The following is a 21,325-nucleotide window of genomic DNA, read 5'->3' as shown; positions in this document are numbered from 1 at the left end:
CGGAGATTGGGCTAATTTTATGAAGATTCGCGAGTTTCTGATTTCTAGAAACAGCATTCTATGGAGGCATCGTGAATGCAAAAGCGTCTCCCTACGACGAAAGCCGGCTGCAGGAAACCCGTTTCGTTCGCTGCACCCAAAACGAGGTTATCTCGGTTCTCACCGAGCTGCGCGTGCACCACGCGTGTAATTTCGATATTCCGCACAATTTCTGCCGTGTCGACATCGGCCACGACCCTTCTTATCCCTTCTCATCTCTCATTTTTTTTTTTCTCTCCCACCACCACCATCACCACCTCTAACTGCGTACCGTTGCAACAGCAGGACGAAGGAATTCCATTTTCGATATTTCCAATGGAAACGAGCGTAATCTCCTTCAATGAATTTCTTTGAATGAGAATGTAGCCAATATAAATCTTGATTGGTGATGCGAGATAAACTTAGAATGGTCTGTGTGTGTTCTTTAATTCAAGCCTTCTACTCCGTGATAAATGGATTGCAAACATTTATGCAAATATATATTTTTACGAATATAATTAAGAGAATGGAACTTACATAGAAGACTTATCTACTAAATCTTATATAAAGTATTATACTTTCGACACTTTACAGATTTCTTTATATTACAATATGTGCATTCTGTTTATCATTGCGCCTTAGACTCGCATAAATGCATAAGGATCCATAGTCTAACGATAAATGTTAATATCAAATTGTAGCAAAAGTCATTCTTTCAAATCGATCGAACCTTTCACGATTTTTGTAGATTTCTGAGCTTCCGGAAATAAATTCCATTTATCAGCCGTTAATAATAAAAATACACGTTTTTCCTGGTATTTTTGAAGTAAGAGCGGTAGATTAAATTTAGAAACAATTTTATTTACTCGAGGAGAAAGATATTTCTCTTTTGAAATCTTCAAATATTAATCGGGAGATCGGGAAAGCCGGCTAGTTTTCTCAGTCGATGTTGTTCTATGAACGTCTTTCGTATCGATTCGTTTACCCAGGACAAAGAGATACGTTTGGTCGCGTCACCGGCGTTAATCGAGAGACCGAGGCATACAGGATTGTTTCTAAATTCGACAAGCTCGAAATAAAACTGTAAAGCGGGTCACTTTGTAGCGTTGCGATTCTCTGCTTTTTCTCCCGTTAAATGAGTCATCGACGATCTGCACGAGAATCGAGAACCGAACGCCGTAGAAAAAATATTCTCTTAATTAATCCGCATTCGTGACTGCAAGTTTTCATTTTAACGAAAACAATTTTTCTTGCGCCTTGTTCACGGGAAACGACTTTTCTTCAAAACGGTTTTCTCTTATTCCCTCTTCACGGTATAATAAGCTATATTTAAGTTACGGTCATAATGTAGCAAGAAGTCTGAGATTTTATGCAAATTCGTGTTTTCGAGAATATAATTGCAAAAACAGAAGCTAAGTAGAAAATTGTTTTAACGTATCAAGCATTACAGAAAGCACTATACTGCGAGTATTTTCATATTACGTGCTATGTAATTTTGCATTTTCAAATTGCCCGTAAATGCATAAAAATTCGCCGTGTAATAATAAATTATATATATAATAAATATAATAAATTTGCAATAATCTTAAATGTTCATGTATACATACACACAGAGGTGGACCAATTTCCAGTCAATCTGGATTCGTGTTTTATTTGTTTAAGAATGCAATGCAATTTGCAAAATAAAAAGGAAAGGAGGAAAAAGGTCCGTGAGAAACGAGGCATGTCCAGTTAAAAAGACCACAAAGAGGAAAAAATCGGGTACAACGTGTTCGAGCGAAAGAAAGATAAAAAAGAAGCGTTTCTGGCGCACAGAGGAGAAAAACAGGGACGCGCGAAACAAAGCGTCGTAATTTTTCGCCAACGACTCCGCGATATACGCACACACAGTGTTTCCTTCGCGATTTTCCTCGCGATCGCGACTAGGCGATCGAGATCGACTCGCGTACAACTAGCAATAGCCTCGAATCGCTTCGAAGATAACAGAACTTCGAAATGAAAAACTTCGATAGTTTTTCAATTTTCTGTTTGAATATTGTTCCGTGTTGTTTTTGTGATATTGAAGGAATCGATTGGGGAAAGATACATGCGCACACACACACACACACACATATATGCATATACATAAAGAACAATAGAGAAGATTGGTAGTAGTTTTTTAATGTAAATACGCACGTCGGAGAAAGTGGATGAAATAAAAGAAAGAGAATCGACGTCAAGAATTTGACGTTTGAAATACAAAATGTGAAAGGGAAAATGGAATAGCGGAGGAATTTAAAAATGTTAACTGTTTCTAGTTTTTACAATTGAAAAGAGGAAATGGATAGAGAAAATGGAAGTATCGTAGCAGTTTTTCTAGCCATCAACGACAATCACGAATCTCGTTTATTTAATTTCTTAAAATATTCTAAAAGATCTATTTTAACAATCCTAGTAGAATTATTTCAACAGCCTAGAATTATTCTAATAACTTTCCTTCAACACTTAGCACGATACTTATCCTTCAATCTGCATATTGGATCCTTTTTAACTAGTAATTTTAAGCAATGTTTCATTCTCTTCAAATTTTTATGGAAATTCCGCTTCGCTTAGGCGAATCAAAGTAACAAATGCCAGTAAAAAGTATTGGATGGTATTCTGGAAACTTGGAAGAATATTCAGTGAATTTTTGAGGACTTTTTAAAACGCAAGGACCTAAAAAAAGCCTGCATGGATTTAAACGACCCAGTATGCAGGCGACGTCAATAAAAATAAGGTTACAGACGGAGGGTTAACACGTCTAATCGAATCTAATTTTACCAACCAACCGCTCTCTGCGATCCCCCTTATTCCAAAAAGCCAAAAAAAAAAAAAAAGAAAACAATGGAAATTTCACTTTTCCTATTTCCCTGAACAATTCAGATTTAACAGGAATTTTGATGCAACGAAAATGTCTAACTCCCAAGAGAGAAATTCCATAAAATCTCTAAAACGCGATCTCCCAAACTTTCACAAAAAAAAAAAAAACAAAAGAAACAAAAGAAACAAAAATCTCCAAGTCGTCGAAAAGAAATTTGTAAAAAAAAATTTCAAAAATATATTCCAAAAATTCTCTCATTAAGAAAGACTTTGCAGTTTGGGAGTTTCCTAAAAAATTTCCAAAATATTTCCATTTTCCGTGATAATTGTTCTCCAATGTTGAACGATTCGCGCGATTCACGGCGACTGAAGCTATGCGACCGGCTTCAGACATCTGCCGATCGCGTCGAAAAGTTCTACGCGGGAGAATCGTGTGCACTGTGCACCCATCGCTAGTCAGCGGCGGTGCAACGCACGGAGGTCTGGGTGCGACGAGTGCACGCGTGTGTCTGTGTGTTCCTGGCTGGTAGGTGCACCGGCACGGAGGAGAGTAAACGCAATAACTGTATCTCTGGTCCAGGGGGTCACTGTTCCACGACTGCGAGAGCACGCTCGACTGTTCTCTCGGCTTCTTGCCTTATACACGGTGTCGCGAGATCCTGTGTACAGGGTGCGGCCGAAGAACACGTTTAACACTAGAACTACCGATAATTAACACGAAGCTATTTCTACCAAAACCAGTCAAAATGACTGGTCTTTAAAAAGTACGCAATAATACAATATTTTTACATTTATTGATTTATTACTTTCTTACGGAAGGAATTCCATGTTACATTTTTGGTATGCCTAAACGAGGCTTGACAAATTTATAAAATTGTAGAACCAGTCATTTTGATTGCTGTGGTATTTCTAGTGTTGGGATCTAGCGATCGATCTGGAATTTTCCTGATATCTGATATCATCATATCGAACGATACGCAGTAAAAATTTGAAAAACGTGTGGCAAGTTGTAGAAAACGAGGAAACTGGTTAATTGGGATTCGATAAACAGATTGCAGGACCCTTTTGCACTTTGACAAGTACCAGTCATTTTCACTGGTGTTGCTATAAGTAATCTTGATACAAAATTATTCTTTTAGTTATCGTTGCGAGTCATTACATCAGTGTGGGAAGAGATATAACATAAAGTAGAAATTTTAAAATAAAAATTGTAAAACCAGACAATTTGACTGGTGTGGCAGTTCTAGTGTTAAACGGGCTTGAGGTGATGCGTTGTGGAAAGATACAGAGGGGAAGCTATGGAATGAAATTTGTTTGTATGACGCTTCGTTTTTTGAGAAGATCGAGTTTGAAAATTTATCAAGTACACTTTTAAACTTGAGGTCGAGTATACTCAAACGAATGAACAATCGATAGAAGGTTATTCTACATGGAAAAATAAGTTCAAGATGCGAAGAAGAGTTTTCTCCTTCGAAGCGGTATTTTCCAGAAAATAAAGTTTGGTCAGAGGTTGGTCTGGTGCACGCGTGTGATAAATTTTCAAATATATTTTTCTGGGAAACAAAGAGTCTCCCGGACAAATTCAATTCTACATTCTCGACTTATTTTCACACGTAGAGTAATGTCCCGTCGACTGCTTGCTCCTGTTCAATGTAGAATTTGTCATGTTCAGATATGCTCGATGAATGCTCTAAATGGATTTTCTCGAAAACGAAGCGTCACATGGAAAAATTGTGTGCATTCTTCTTACTTTGTCACGGAGAATCACTTGAACGCGTTATTTGGTCACACCCTGTATATATTGATGCTTCTCCATCCAGGAGAAAAAGCACGAGAGTAAATGTCTTTGCCTCTTGGAAGTTTAGGAATTGTAGTAGAAAAAAATTTTGGGAAAAGAGGAAAGCAATTTTAATGTCCCGGACTCGAAGTTTTTAACTGAAATTTTGTTCACTGATTTTAGTCAAATACAGATTCTGCGTTGTTAGTTAGTGTTATTACTTGCTAGTTTGTCATTTTGACACACAGTTGAGATACGTTAGACTTTTTACTTAGATAGATAGAAAAATATCGATGCATGTGAACTAAAAGGAAATGAAATAAAAAAGGCAAAGTATTAAAATTTTTAATCGAAATTCTATTTGGTCCCTTCAACGGTATATATATACCGTTTGTTATAGACAAATAATGTGGACAGAAAGTGAAAACATAGTGATGGTCATAAACTAAGATAAAATAGGATAACAACGAAATAATATATGTATAGAATAAAATAAAATGAAAAGAAGAAGAATCGAATCAAGTGAATGAATAATATCAGTTAAGAAAAATGGGAAAAAGGAGAGAATAAGAAGATTAGTTCGAACGAGTCGAAGAATGTCGTGTGTGGTAACAATAATTCGTTTAAATCATTGACAAAGACTTAATAAAAATAAACTGATAATACATCTATGTATAGACATTTTCAAAAAATATAAACGAGTCCAAAAACGAATGGATAAATGATACAAACTCCTGTGTTACAATGGTCCAACCCTTGAATAGGGGTTGATCGAAGTTTCTGTGGCAGATCCTGAAACGTGCAGGACAATTGTACTGTTACAAAACTTTTCAATACTCGACACTCGGATAAAACAATAGGAGAAAAAAGAATTTCCCGGTAGTTTCCAAGTTTGACAAAGTTATAATTCCTGCGAATATAAATTTGTCGTGACTCGAAAAGATGGAAAATTCTTTCCCCTAATTTTTCCGTTTGCAAATTGTAACTCTGGACGTCTGAAAGCGCCGCATGTGAAAGAATCGTCTTTCGTTTGAAGATTCTTGAAATTTCCTAAAAGGGACTTTCAGTTTGCCAAGATCGAAGTTTTTGAAACTTTACAGGGAGCAATGTGAAAGAAGCTGAAGGTTTCTCAGATTTCTAAAAGTGATTTCATGTTGGAAGATTGCTCTCTTGAAGTTTTACAAATACGCACACGACATATTCCATCAATAATAAACAGAAAACATATTGTACGTCTATAAAATAAATTCATTAAAAATGAACAAACGCATGTTTGAACGTTTTTCCAAATTCAGCTACTAAAGTCTGTTCAAACAGAGGCTACCGAACGTAAGTTCAAATATTGTGCGGGTGAAACTGCGTGCGGGTAGCTGGTACGTACATAAACATGCTCACTAATACAATGTGAATATGGTAAATATTTGTGACCAAACAATAGCGTACCAATCTAACGCAATGTTTATTTAAAATATTCATTTTTCTATGAAATACACTTGCATACAACTGACGTGATTAATAGCCTTCAGAGGTGAATGCGATTCTAAATAAATAAATTAAAAGAAAGCCTGTGGAAAAGAAACGTTTCATTGAAAAATAAATACTTTCTGTAGCCACTGTACGATCATCGATTAATTTCTATGATTTTTCTGAAAATATTCAGCGATTCTCCAAATCGTTAGAGTGGCGTTATTTTCTATTTTACATAGAACGAGGATCGTGCTCGTTCCGGATCGATAACCGTTTGCCCCAGTTCGGCCACCCTTGCTTCTCGAAAAGTGAAAACAATCGGATGTCCACGTGTCCCTGGCCACGTCGTTTCCCTTTCACTTCTTACCACCGGACCCGTACTACCCTTAGGAAGAGCGCACCCTTTCCCTTTCGCTTTCCCTGCCGGTTTTCCGCCACACTGAACGGAATGCCTACCAGAAAAGGGCCTCTCCACGCAAACGCTTTTTTTTCACGTTGAATTTTTCTCCACTTGCTCGCGATTCCATCAATTTTCTCGTTTCACGAGTTACTTTCACGGATTAAAAATGTCTCGTGTGAAATGTGTCGTTCGTTACGTACGTCACGTTCAAAGCACACGTTTCTGATGTATTGGGTTGGCAACTAAGTGATTGCAGATTTTGTCATTAGATGGTCCTGACAAAATCCGCAATCACTTAGTTGCCAATACATTAATCGACCGCAGTTGACCAATTGATTTCGCGTAGAAGATCTTTCGAAAATTTTGATATCTAAGACGATACCAGAAGTTGATTTCATATCGAAGGAGAAAGGATGAATTAATCGATTGCAATTAACCGAACGATTTAACATACATTTTATCGTTGTAGTTGGAATTATGTATTTCTTGCGTATATCAACGTTGATTGTCTTTGTCGAGAAAAAGTAATTATTGGTAGTTGGCAATATCCAGGTATCTGGAGAGAAAGTTAAGTAAGAAGTATTTCTTGTCAACAGAATTTCTCAATATTCTACATATTCGCAATTTATCTAATAAGGTTAACTTTCTAATGGTGAGAATATATTATCTTATTAATATCTCATTAACATTTTACTTCTTGCCAAATCCTTTCATTATGTACATACGCGTAAAACCGGTCAATATAGTAATTCAATTTCCTAATATAATATCAACATGAACAAACTCATTAAAAAAGCTTAATACATTACTTACGACTGAAAATACCAAATGATTCAAAATAATACGGTTTAACAAAATAATATAATAAAATAAAATAATATAACCACCAGAATAAGACGAGAATAACGTAATTTCCAAGAAGAGACAAGAAAATTGCAAATTAAAAAAAAAATCTTCCTCAATCCACCACTCTTTTTCCAATCGATTTACTCGAGCAAAATTGATCCGGTGGCGTGAATTCGCGCGAACGCTCTCGCTTCTGCAGCTCGTTTTCCAGCCCCCGAAGGGTCTCCCTCGTTTTTCTTCTTCCTCGTTTTTTTTTTTGCGCGCGTGCTTCCCCACGGTTTACCCGGAATAATGACCCAATAATACAGCTGACCGGGATTTACGTTTACAGCCCGTGAACTGAATCTGTAAGGCGAGAGCGTTAACGAGTTGCCAGGAACAATGGGAGACGACGCACTCCTCGCGGAGAAATCGCCCGCGAAATTTCCCTTCGAATATTCCACGTTGCCACGCTTTTGCGCAAAACTTCGTCAGTTTCGTAAACGAGAATATTTTCTTATTTGCTTAGTAACAGTTTGCAAGCAACAATGCACAAATTTATATAAATGAGATGATCTTTTATTTCTTATTTTTTCCTTTTTGGAAAAGTTTCTATGGCTATCGAAAAAAAAAAAAAAAAAATAGTATTTATACGAGTTATTGTGGATGTTGAAGGGATCGACGTTGTGAATCGACCCTTAAAGGTCATTACGGGTGAGAGGTTATTTTATAGCAGCGCATCATTTTCATCGAGAAATTAATAGTCACAGTTAATATACTTTATAAGATACGTGAAAATACATAATAAAAGATTTAATACAAACGAACAGGACTGACAGACGTTTTGTTAGTATTCAGTGTTACTTGAAAGACCGAAAAATTGTAACTAGTGTTGCGTACAGTGTAAAAGTAATAACATTGCGATATTATTAAATCGTATTATATATATGATAAAAACAAGTACAGCGAAATATTCCTCAAATTCACAGATTCTCTCAAAAATGAACGAAGACAAAATCAAATAGGAACACGTACATCAACGTGGCATTGGCTGATAAAATATCCAATCGCTCTTCTACAAATCACAGAAAATATGATTCATCGTATCCTTCATCTGTGATCTCCAATTTATAAAACTCTAACTATAACAACGAGATATAACCACTGCTTATTTACGAATAATGAAAGACAAAGGACGAAGATGTACACGTATGAAAAAATATGAAAAAAGAAGACATAAACAAATAAATATATATATGTATATGACAAAACAAGTAGAAATAAATATTCCTAGAATATTCATTGATTCTCGCAAAAACGAAAAATAAATTACAAATTCCTCGGCGAATGGGCCCCGGTACCATTGGAAAGGGGATCGCGCGTCGGACCATAGCAAAGGATGACGCATCATCGAACACCGTAACCGTGCTGCCCACTTTGATCGCCCACGCTGCCGGGAACCCACGTGTTTATGCAAAAATCAAATTTCCCGATGGCGGGTGAAAAGACAGCGGCCCGTTCCCCATGGACAAATCGGGTGCCCCTTCGATCTGACGTAGCCGTTTTCTGTCGCAACACCATATTACCATATCACAGCGCAGTTATTCCGCGTTTGTCAATGGCGTCACGTTTGACGCCCGTCGATCTGGCATTCCACGATTTTCCCAGCTAGTGGGTGTCCACGATTGTTCCCATCTCACGGCTAGATGAAACGATCGTTCACTGTATCGGGAAAAAGTCGAGCGATGACGACGTTCTTGATGCATGTGTCAGTGGGTAGCAGGCTGACGCGATAGTACACACGTTTATATGGTGGTGGAAGAACTGAAAAGGATCGATCAGGTGTATTTTTGACGCGCGACGTGCAGCGATATTTGTTCATTTAGGAAGATCGAAGACGCCGCAGAGCGTTCGTATAATCAGATCGCTCATGTTCGTACTTCTATAGATAGAAAATGTGGAATTGAACCATAGGTTTATATATTTCACGAAATGTATATTACAATAAATAAATGTATATATTATTTATATATTGTCGAAATGACGAGTGTTATACTAAGAGGATATCTTATGTATTATTGCACGTTATTTGCGCTACAAGTTAAAAACGTGTTCCGAAATCTTGCAATAGTAAAACAAAGATAACTTTCTCTGCATTGTAAGTGTGATGTTTAGTAAAACTGTTCATTGTATTCGAACATTCTTCAACCTGTTAGAACTGAAGAAAGTCTGAAAAATTGAAGGAAGGAAAAGAAGGAAGCTTCGAGAGCTACCAAAGCTTGAAAGAATCTTCTTCGCGTCGTAAGCATTTAATAACAATTTTCAATTATCTCTCGACGTATTTCGTCTAGTTAGAATTGAAGAAAGTCGGCGGAATATCTGAAGAACCGAAGGAAGAAGAAGTCTCTGAAAACCTTCCAAATGGAAAGCAAATAATGTTCTTATTCTCATCACAGGTACATAACAAAAGTTCTAGTCATTTCCCAACATGTTTCATTTTATCTCATTGGAACCGAAGGAAGCTCTGGGATTGAAAAGAAGAATCGAAGAACCGAAGAGAACAAAAAAAGAAAAAAAAAGAAATAATGGATCCGGAGACGTTATTTTTCCCGATCGAAACTATTCTTCTTTCTCCCCTTCCTTTTTACAATAACAACGACGCTGAACTCGTCGCCGACGATAACACGGCGTTATCACCGCCCAAAGCGAGCCACATCAAACAAAGCAGCCTGGCAAGTATTCTTAGCCCCGATAAAAAAAAAAAGAAAAAAGGAAGCCTCGAGTTACGAGTGTCGTTGCAAATAAATCGCAACAGCGAGACTCGTATTTTTTCGCCGTGGCGTGATCTCGTTTTTTCCACTTCTCTCGCGAGATGATAACTACCCGCGTATCGCTTTTGCGAGAGAACGATACGGGAATCGAGTGGGACAAAACAGATCTCGTTCTTTTCTGTTCGTTTGTGAAAAATTTCCCCTCACGCCGATTCTTTTCTGTAACACCATTTTTCTGTCACACGTTCTTTTCTGTAATACCATGTGATTCAATATAGCGAATTTATTATATTATATACTGTTATAAAGAAATTGTTGTGTCGACCATTCTTTCATTTTGTTTTAGTCAGCGTTCGGTTTGCTTTTGATCGCTGTTCTACTTAGTTAGAGAAAAAATTGTGGAAAACCAATCATAGGTATAACCATTATGACACAGGCTTTGTTAAATATTTGTTGGAAAATTTTACTCTGTTTATTGTTTTAGACCTTATAACACACGTATGTTGTATGTACGAAATAACAGATTTGTAATAAAACAATGAAAAATAAAGAAAAACAGTGAAGAGTATTCGTATCAAATATTACGTGCGTATTTGGTTTAACTACAAGAATAATAGAATTAATTGAGAACGTTAAAATTTTCAACAAGTTGACTTAAGATAGGAAAAGAAGTTATGATTCATACGTACGTAATCATTTTGGCGATGACATAATTTTTGAAAAATAATGCTCATCCAAATCACGAGTCTTCTGATACAGTCGAATTAATATCATCAGCGAAATATTACGATAAAACAAACGACAATTTACAATTCGTCGATTCATTAATATTATTAGTTGATAAGTTACTGCAGAAAAAATTATTGTGGCGAAAAGAGAAACGAATGGAAATCAGATTATAGAACGTCCATTTAACCAACTACGCAATCGTCTCGCTGTGACAACGTTACTTTGATAACCCTAGCTTGTGTTTACAACACGTATCAAAGCACGTAACTTTAATTGTAACTTTATCGCTAAAATTATCGGAATAATTGTCTGCGTTATTGAAATCCAGCGAAAATACGAACACCGATTATTTACAAAAGTGATGTATTTATTATACTTACCGTTAATAAATTACGAGTTCTTCTAGACACAATAATAAATTAAGTACGACAGTTGCAATTTCTCAACAATTCATTCTTCTCCCTCTATATCGTACATATGTTTTGTAGAATTATACTTAAATGGAGAGAAGGTTTCGACCTTAGCAATGAAAGCAGTCGTGAATAATTTTATCGTCGCATCGTCAAGATCATTTGTCTTATGACCGAATTCTCAGTGAGTCAAGGTTGACGGTGAGTTGGTCATTCAGCGCTTCATACTCTACATAAATTATCAAGAGCTGTATACCACATTTTTAAAGATGATTCAAAATGCGCCGTGTAACCGAGAGTAACACGAAGAAAAGAAGTAGAAAGCGTAGTACCGAGGATAGTCTGAACGCTGGCTGACCATGTACTGCAAATTCTACTTGTTATGCGATTTTATACGAACACGATTCTGCTCTCCATACTCAGAGAACTACAGTTGAAACACATTTTGTAGACTATTGCGTTATTCTTGCGTATTACTCGCATTTACATTGGTTTCATCTTGTCGATGGTAATGTTATTCGTATATTTTATTTTTAAACGAAATTCAGTGTTTCAATTTACTTTGAAGAGAATAGGCTCTCGCTTATGGAAGAAAAATTCCAAATTCAGAGCCACACAGGATCATACATTTCGCAATTAATAAAAGAACTAGGACACCGGTCGTCACGCAATCGTGTAAATACAGAAATATTCTTTTATTATTCTCTTATTAGAAAGTCACAACAACGCCATTTACATCCTCCAAATGCCAATATATCGTCTAAAAAAAACATTGTACTCTAAAGTATCTCCTTACCGAATGTGATGAAAAGATTCTCGAAAGAGACTTCGTGAAGTCACTGGAAATCTTTGAAAAGAAAAAAGAAGCAAACCTCTCTCCCTCTACGTGTTACGTAACAAAATACTTTCTCTTAAACCTTCCTACTTTCCAAGCTTTCCAAACGGTGCGATACGATAAAGAGCTAAAACAGAGTAAAATGAAATTGCCTTAAAAGGGAAAAAACAAGCCAACCTCTCCTCCATACGTCATCCAACGAAATACTAAATTCTCTTTGAAATTTCCCAAGGAATCTGCTGAAAACACCTACGTGAACAAAATAATACAAAACTACGCTAAAAATTACATATTCGGCGGTGCGTTTGACGCGATGCAACACACACCAACACGCATACACGAGAATCGCGTGCGTGCAAGTCGGACGTTGAGTGATGATATCAAGTATATATACGACTGTGTGTCACGGGTCATCGGCCCTCGGATATTCTTGGCAATTCTCTCTCGCTACCTCTTTCTCCCTCTCGCGCCCCCTTGTTCGCTCGATTTCTCCCTCTCTCTTTCTCCCTTCTTCTCACTCTCCTTTTATTTTTCCCTCCCTCTCCAACCGTCCCTCGGTCTTCGACGACCCCAGCGAGAGAGGAGGAGGCTCGTTTCGCTCCCCTCGATATCTCTGCGCACATTCTCTCCTATACCTTTCTCTCTCTTTCGTCCAACCAGAGAGGAGAGACTTTCTTCTCTTCCGCTGCTGGTAGCTGCATGCTGGTCCGTGCATCGTTCCTCTTGCTGGCGTCGCAACTGCCCCCGCCACCCCCTTCGATTGCCTTCTAATAGTCCGACAATCCGAGGGACATCCTGCCCTTCCGGACGCGGCTAACGAGAAAAATCACCGAGAGGGAGGGAATCGATCCTTTCCTGTCGCTGTCTTCTCGCCAAGGTTTCAATTGAAACGCGCCGGCCACAGGGGAATATCTATTTATTTGTTAAATTGCTTCTAGTCAACTTTCCTGTATCGTTTCTTCGTCAATCGTAAATCATACACCCGAACAGGGTATCGATTTAAACTTTAAAATATAAGCGCACATTTACGCAGCTGTGGGTATCGAAATTTCCACTGCAACCCCTTGAAACCTGTTTGCCTGTCCAATCGCCCGTTTCTCGAACCCAACCGATTGCCCGTTCCCTACGTCTCCTACCAAACTCTTACAATTTTCAAGTAGATTATTCCGATGAGTTCATGAGACGGCAAGACAATGCAGGATTGGCTCTTCTTCTACAGAGTTGTGCTGCTTCTGAATTTGTCTTTTAAATGGCGGTTAAACCTCCCTTCTGAGCAAATTTAAATATCCCATTCTTAAGCGGAGACGGGATGAAGATGATCGAGAGTCGTTGCGGCAGCTGGTAGAACTCAATAGATGGAGAATACAGATAGGTAAAATGGTTTCTAGATTCTGTAGCGAGTTGCTCGCTTTTGAAGGAAAAGATCTCCCTAGACGATGTGGAGTTTGATGATGAAATCGAGGAACGTTGGTCGAAAAGCGTAAAGTTAGTTGTGTCGAAGATACTCGCACAGTCGATAAATGGATTTAAAAAGTTCATGAAAGTAGGATATTTTATAGGAATATTAATACCATACGCATTTAGAAAATTCCTTCTAATGGAGCCCGTAAATCTTTTCTTTTATCATTGTAAATCAATGGCCGCGAATAATTCCTCTCTGAATATAGCTAACGAGGTCTCTTAAATTTAGTCATTAATTCCCTGTATTTTTCGCATGTAAATTATCAAAATTTCCCATTATTACGTCCCATGCTAAAATAAATCTTCCCACAAACAACACTCGAATTACAAAAAATTATCGTCCCTTCTTTTCCGCGCAAGTATACTGTTTAACTATCTTTGTAAGATGTTACATTCGATTAAACAGCTCTAAAAACACCTGTCTACCTTAATCACTTTTCAAACCGACCTAATCCACACCCTCTCGATCTTCATTCACCCTTAGAAACACCCTTAGAATGTCCCATGCGTCCTTGGTCGCCGTCAACGACGTTCTCAGACCTCGAACACGGCTGACAAGGGCCAATTCGCCGACACGGATGGATTTCAATTCTTGCCCCGACGAGAGGAAAGGGGTGTCTGGTTTAATTCGCTGGTAAAGATTTTACGAGGGTCTGTCACCGAGACAAGACTCGTTGTCGTTCCTCTTTCGCGAAGACGAGACGCAACAACTCGGCGATAAAACCACCACGTAGACGTCTCGGTCTAAAGGTCGTTCGTCGAACGTCATGCGTCGGGGAAACGACGATTTTCATCGTCTATCGTCCAATGACAAAAGAGATCGCTATTGTAATTATGCAGTAAATAATTCTAATTTAATTGCAATCCAGATGGATTGTTTGAGTCTCTAAAACGAAAGTATTACAGTTGAACGCTTATAGATTTATGAATATATTATTATCATTGCTGTTGTGCTCTATATTATTAAATGCATGTTTAACACTACGTAATATTTTTTTATTAAAACGTACGATTTTGTTTTAAAGTTTATGCGATTATAACAGTCGAGCCTCGTAACAGTGTCGATGAAATTTTTTAATATCTTTTCTAACACATGTGTAAATTAGCATTGAGTCAATGTTTAGAACGGTGACGTGAACTTTGGAACCGAAGAACTTAAACGTAAATAATCGCAGTAGACTATGCAAATGAATAATTCCAACGCGTGTCAATTTAAACAAATTTTGATTTATCCCCATGGGAGAAATTTCCATAGAGAATATTTTAGATGGCATCACGAAGACATATATAAAATAAACTTAGTTTAACTTTGTAGTCTACGACATAGGAGGAATATTTTCGATACTAAAATATGTGAAAACTGTTGCAATCAATGAACAAGAATTATAAAAGTGTTACCTGCCCAAAATGACGGAGAATATGAAAATCGTTCGGGGTTGAAGGGTAGAATTCGTACGGATTTGTATATTCTTACCTGTAACAGAAAAAGAAAGGAAAATCAGAAAAATGCAAACGTTGTGTAAGTGTTTCAAGTTCAAAGTTGGCGGCTGGCTTGATTCTACACGAGAAATACTGTAAACGCAAATAAAACTCGGCACGATAAAAGCTAAAAATAACGAGAACGCCAACAATATAAAACTCATTCTCTTTTTTCTTCTCTTTCTTGATATTTTCCGATTGATTCGTCGGCACTCGAATACACTGGATGAGTTTAAAAAAGAAGAGTAAATGGTGACTTCAATCAAATGCAGTTAAAAATGTTTTCATAACAATATGAAATGATCTAAAATTTAATTTCGCGTAATATTTTACTGATATTACGATTCGTTTTAAAACCCATCGTCTACCTTTTGAATGATTTAAAAAATAATGAAACGATGAAAGGGAATATCGGAAATGTCGATGGTTTCGTAGCGGATGGCTACATGATTTACTTGAAAATTTATATACCTCCCTTTAGACAGAATCAGAGCACGAAATTGTAAAAGTCGTTAGAATTTTCATGATCTAAATGATCTAAATCGATATATATATATATATATATATGTTCATTGAAAAATGTATAATTTATATCTAAAGTGAAACGTTTCTAAAATTAGTATTTTTGTCCAATCTAATAAATTCTACGATATAATTTATGAAATTCACGATAATGGTATAATTCAATAATTTAGTAGGTTTTAGCTAACATAAGATACTACATTTTTTAATGATCCATTAAATTCTAAAGAAATGAGTTTATATATACATATATTGCGTTGGCAACTAAGTGATTGCGGATTTTGTCATTAGGTGGTATTGACAAAATCCGCAATCGCTTAGTTGCCAACCCAATATAAAAGTTTAAAAACTGAAATTATCATCTATAAGAAAATGTATAGTTTCAAAACTACATATAAGATACAAAATGAAAGATATAAGGATAGTTATTAGAAAAAGTGAATTACAAAATGAATACAGGAAATTAACGCAGCAAACACAATCGATGCAACATAGTATATAAAAATATAAAAATTAAACCAAATAGTAAAATTCAATCGATAAGAAAAAATTTAAAGGATTTCTGGCTCGAAGCAATGAAAGTTACTTTAAATGACAACTGGCTCCTAGTGGATGATCGAAGGATTTTTCACTGATCTATATTTCGTTTCCTAATATACCCTTTACGCAGAAACGGAGCATAACGATGGAAGAGAGAGAGATGAAAAAAGAATACTGCTTCGAGGTGATCGGCGAGGCGTCGAAGATTCATAATGTAAAGTAACAGAGAAAAACAGAAACGAAAGGCATTAGTTATGCCCGACAACGAGCGGCCATTAAAATCGCAACGCGTTCGAGTAGCTTCATCATCGTCATCGTGATAGATTGTGGGCAAAGATCACCGTGAAAACTGACCTGTAGTTTACAGGCTGTTTCAGTTTTCATAGAAAACCAACGCTCGAAACTTGGCAAATATAACGAGAAATTTCTATAGAAAATTCTTCTCAAATCTTGTATTTATCACTAAGGAATTATAAAATAAAAATGTTTACAATTTTAATTAGTATGCAGAATTTATATTCAGAATTTGTTAGATTTAGGACGATTCGACTTCTATGCTGTTACGTTATTAATATCCTATTTCAGTGGTTTACTTGTTTTCAAATGAAACATTTCTTCCTATTTCTATTCTTTCTTAATTTATTTCGTCGAACGATCGTTGTTACACTTGCCTGATTCGCAATTTCTAACATTGTTTCCCGTAAATGGATTTCTTTTACGAAATTAGCTTCGTCTCGGAGTTTTACGTGGTTATAGTTAAATAGACTAGAATCAAATAGAAAAGGAAGAAAGCAGAATAAAATTTGTAATTGAGGCAATAAGAGTGTAAATATATGTTTGTCGAACGATTAAAAGCGTCTTTGCGATCGTGCCAATTATGTGGTTTCGTATTATTTTTCCGTATAATACTTTAAGGAGTGCAACCTTTGATGGCCGTCGCGTTTTCCGTAGTTTTATTCTACTAGCTTTCGATCGCGTACGAAAAATGCTTGATACTCGTTACTAGTTGCTCTTTCTCTCCATCAGAAACCTTCGTATTCCATTCTGAATTCTTGTAGTCATTGAAAGTTCTCCTTGGAACATTCGACAATTAATTATTTATTACAATTATTATTATTCGAATCTCACATATTCAATTTTCTCGATTCCAATTACATAGCAACAATTAATCTACAGTTATTAAACTGCGGAGCAATTTGAACATTCTTTTCAAGCTGAACGCTTTTCCCGTTTATCTTCGTACGAACAAAAGGATATAAATCAGGTAGTTTGGGTGAGGAAATTGACTACACAAAAATTTCAGTGTACCAGTTAGTCAGTGTGAGCTACTAAAAATTCTTCGAGAAGATCTTTAAATTTCTCTCGAAGATCTTAACGTTTCTCATCGATCTTCGATGAAACTAAAAATAGAAGGTGCAATGAAATAATAATGTCAAAAGCTATCTGCAAACATCAGGAAAAGTTAAAAGACAGAAAAACAGAAAAGAAAATTAAAACTATAAATTTAGACAATTTAGAGTACAGTTAAATGGCCCACGTTAAATGGATCGATTTCCGATGAAAGTAACCTACGAGTCTTTAGTACATGAGATTAAAGAAAGCAAGTCTGGGCAAAGGCTTTTTTCGCTCCCCAATTGCCATAACGAGTACTCTACTTTCGATATCTTTCATACTTTTGTATATTATGTACAAAATGTATATCATGTAAATGTATATGATATACATGTATATTATATTCTATTCATTGTATTATGGATATTATGTACATTGTGCGCGTCCTTGCATCTTCGAATTTCTCATAAATGCATAAACATTCGTCCATATCTTTTATCGATAAGGAATGATCGATGTCGTTTCGGGAGATGTTCGACTCTATCGCTGCACCGCGGGTCGTCGCACGGAAAGTCGATCGTAGGACAGTTTCACCGTCCGGGAAAAATTCTACTTCTCTCTTTCCCTTCCTCTTCCTCCGTGGAAATCTCTTTCTCTTTCTCCCTGTCCCCACCAATTTCCCCTTTCATCAGCCGGCGTTCCGCCTACTCTTACTCACCTAATGCTCTTTTTGCGAATCTACCAGCACGGATCGCCGAGGAGGATGTAAATAAACAAGATCGTTATTTCTTTGCTGCCAGTGAGTGGGAGTTTATGCGTGCTGCTCGTGAGAAGCAGATAGTTTTCTACATTTTTCTAGATTTTCTGCTCTCTTTAGACAAATTGGCACGTTCTGCCGGAGTACGAGAATGATTGGCATTTTTGTTCAACTTCAAATTATCTCGTCTCTGTTTTCAAATGTTGTAGCTTTTCCTACAACGTCATAGCATTTCGTTCGGATCCGGTTTGTTTCTTGAAGAAAATTTAACTACTCGATCGTTAAGTCAATTTATAGAGCGAATTATACAGGAATAAGTAAGTTGGGCATGTTAGTGGCAGTTTACAGTTAGAAAGTCTATAACAGAGGAGTTTAATCAAATTAGCTATGTATACATTATTGAGTTTTTCTACAACACTTGGCTGCTTCGCCAGCGCAGCATTAGTTTTTATGCCGATCTATGTTTATTATCCTTTGTTTGAATGCCATTCAAGAGTCGAACTTCAAAAAACCCTGGGACACGTGTCTATTTAGTTTTAACGAAGAGTTTGTTTGCGAATTTCACGTGTTTGCCCTTTGACAAAAAAAGAAAAAAAATATATATTCTGCTTTTCATCCTGTTTTTTCATTTTCAGAAATTTGCTGGAACAATCGTGTTTGTTTATTTTTAATGAGAAGTTCGTACAGCGAATTTCGTGTCTCCAACATTAGCAACTCGTCGAGAGGTTTTGATATTCTTTAAACAAAATTTTATCCCTTTAAGGTAAAATTCCCTTTTATTCTTTTAGGATATGTATTTCCAAAAATCTTTTCCTATGGCTGTGTCGTAAAAGAAGTACAATGTCCAACTGTCTACGTACAGCGATTTTGAGCCGAGCGTTGATAAGCGTCTTATCTTTCTCACATTTTCTATACATTTGTATAGATATATAACCTATGAACCTGCCGTCTTTTGGTTATCATTTTCGTCCGAATCTATTCCTCGTATGTTTCCGTCGCAGCAAAATTTCTCCAATTCGAGGCAAATATAAAGAGACTCGTTACCTAATCGTGCAACCGTACATCAAACGATCCCCTTAAAACGCCAAGGGTCCTGTTTCTCTCGATACTAACGTTGAAACAAAGGCGAGTCGTAAAATGAGACATAAAAAAATCCGTAGTAAGATCAATATAAAAAACAACGCGAAAATCCATCGACGATTCTACTCGAGATATCAACAGTTAAATGCATCGTACACCGACTCATCTCGTAAATGCTCCGTCAAGTTTGCCTAAAACTAACCAGCAACTCGTACCCCTAAGAAATCATATTAGAAGACGCTGCATCAAGCGAATCTTCTCTCTCCGTTGCAGAAACGTAGCGAACAAATCCCAGGCAATTGCACGGTACGTTCTAAACGAGCAAAACGATCGAATGATCGGCAGAGGGAGAAATAAGCCGGGGAAAACAAGCGGTCTCCGATAAACGCTCGAATAAAGAGGCACTCGGAGCAAACAGCGCCATAAATAAAAACGGACTTGCTACTCGACTGCAACAATCTTTCCCTCCCCCCTTTCTCTCTGTTCCTCTCACTCTTCCGACACTTTCGATGCATTTCCCAGAGCGCAGAATGAACAAAGGACACGTGCCAAGGGGTTAAAAAAAAAAAAAAAGAAAGCAATCGAAATCGCTGCGATAGTGTTGGACGACCGCGTGACATACACTCACATCTGTACACTATATGCACACTGTATATGTATAGTACGTGTAATACGCGTAACGTAGAGAGATGTGTGCAGTAGTATGCAACGCGTGTGCAATACTGTACTGTCGGTTGTTTTCCAACGTGCCGTTGACCTCGTGTCGCGCATGTATCCGTTTACGTGTCTGAGTGTGTCTAAGAGAGTGTACAAGAGAGAGAGAGAGAGAGAGAGAGAGAGAAAGTGAGCGCAACAGTCGCGTTGGCGATGTGCATAAACAACGGTGTTAACTTCCTCGAGCGAGGAAACCAACGGTCGCGTTATCGAGGCGGTTGAGTACAATGTTGATAAGAGTATTGGGATTTTGCATCGATAAGTTTGAAGTTTCGCGTGGTTTTCTTTAAGTTTGTAAGGTCGCGCGTGAATTTTTCTTTCGTTTGAATTTTCATTTATTTCACTTTTGTTTCATTTTATTTCGTTCGCGCGCTATTGACTCACACACAGACACGCGTATCGTACGGAATAGTTGAAAGTTCTTTAAGAGATTGGAGAATCTTGTTACTTCATACAGACGATCTTTCTCCTGTTTCTATTGATTTCTAGATACCACGAAGATAAGAGTATCGGGAATTTCTATCGATAAATCGATGCTCGGTGGAGTTTGGTTAAGGTGGTGCGGGATAGTACGATATCGAGCTGTTTGATATTGAAGGTTTATCGAAAAGCGGTTGATTTGGATAAAATCGGTGCGCACATGACCGTAAAATGGTTTAAGTTTCTTTTTTTCAAGATTGAAAGACTGTTATTTCACGTAGACGGTTTTCCTCGTAGTTCTATTGATCTCCAAATACAACTCGAGATAACAGTCGTGTGGTTTTACGTCGATAAATTCAACTCTGCTTTGGTTCTGTTTGGTTAAGATTACGCGTGATCGTGCGATCTGAAGTGTAGATTATTTGGAGGTTCATCGAAATAGTTTAAAGTTAATAGGATAATTCAAAGTTCCTCTTGAAAGATCCAACAGTTGTGTAAACATCTTTCCTCGCGAACCCATTGATTTGCCATTAAGGCGCAACGAAGATGAAATTCTTCGGTCGTATGTGAATCTACGTCGATTTATGCCGATAAGTCGACGTGTAAATTAAATTGTAAGCAAGCCTTGACGTTGTATGTCAAATATTAATATTTGGCCTGGCGTGCAATTATTTGGACATTTTACATATTTTTACGATACCACGTGTACTCTATCCGCTTCTACGACTTGAAAATTCATCGGATATTAATTATCCTAAAATTTCCAAGTACATAAATTTGGTATTAAAGTGTCTGAAATTAGTCGAAAGGGCCGACGACTATTTTCATCTGTTTCGTCAGCGAAATGGTACTCTGGCAACAACTTTTCAGTAGTTGAAGTCGTTCGAAGCGAATCGAGGGAAAGACTCCCCTGTAAGAGGCTTTTATCATCGTTGAGGTTACTTAATTGG

The 21,325-nt window shown here is 37.1% G+C and overlaps 1 protein-coding gene across 11 annotated transcripts in view; it reads right to left on the bottom strand.

Annotated features, from left to right (window-relative positions):
• Nucleotides 1-21,325, bottom strand: part of LOC126916483 (uncharacterized) — a 274,193-nt gene that overhangs the window by 68,055 nt on the left and 184,813 nt on the right. Inside the window, exon 3 of one of the 11 annotated variants that reach the window (XM_050722318.1) lies at nucleotides 14,930-15,005. The exons of the other annotated variants lie outside the window; for them this stretch is intronic. Coding sequence (XP_050578275.1) covers nucleotides 14,930-15,005 — 76 coding nt within the window. The remainder of the gene's footprint in view (nucleotides 1-14,929; nucleotides 15,006-21,325) is intronic. 11 annotated transcript variants of the gene reach the window in all.

This window comes from Bombus affinis, chromosome 5 (assembly GCF_024516045.1).
Source record: "Bombus affinis isolate iyBomAffi1 chromosome 5, iyBomAffi1.2, whole genome shotgun sequence".
Classification (NCBI taxonomy): Eukaryota; Metazoa; Arthropoda; class Insecta; order Hymenoptera; family Apidae; genus Bombus; species Bombus affinis.
This window is presented reverse-complemented; position numbering and strand designations above follow the sequence as displayed.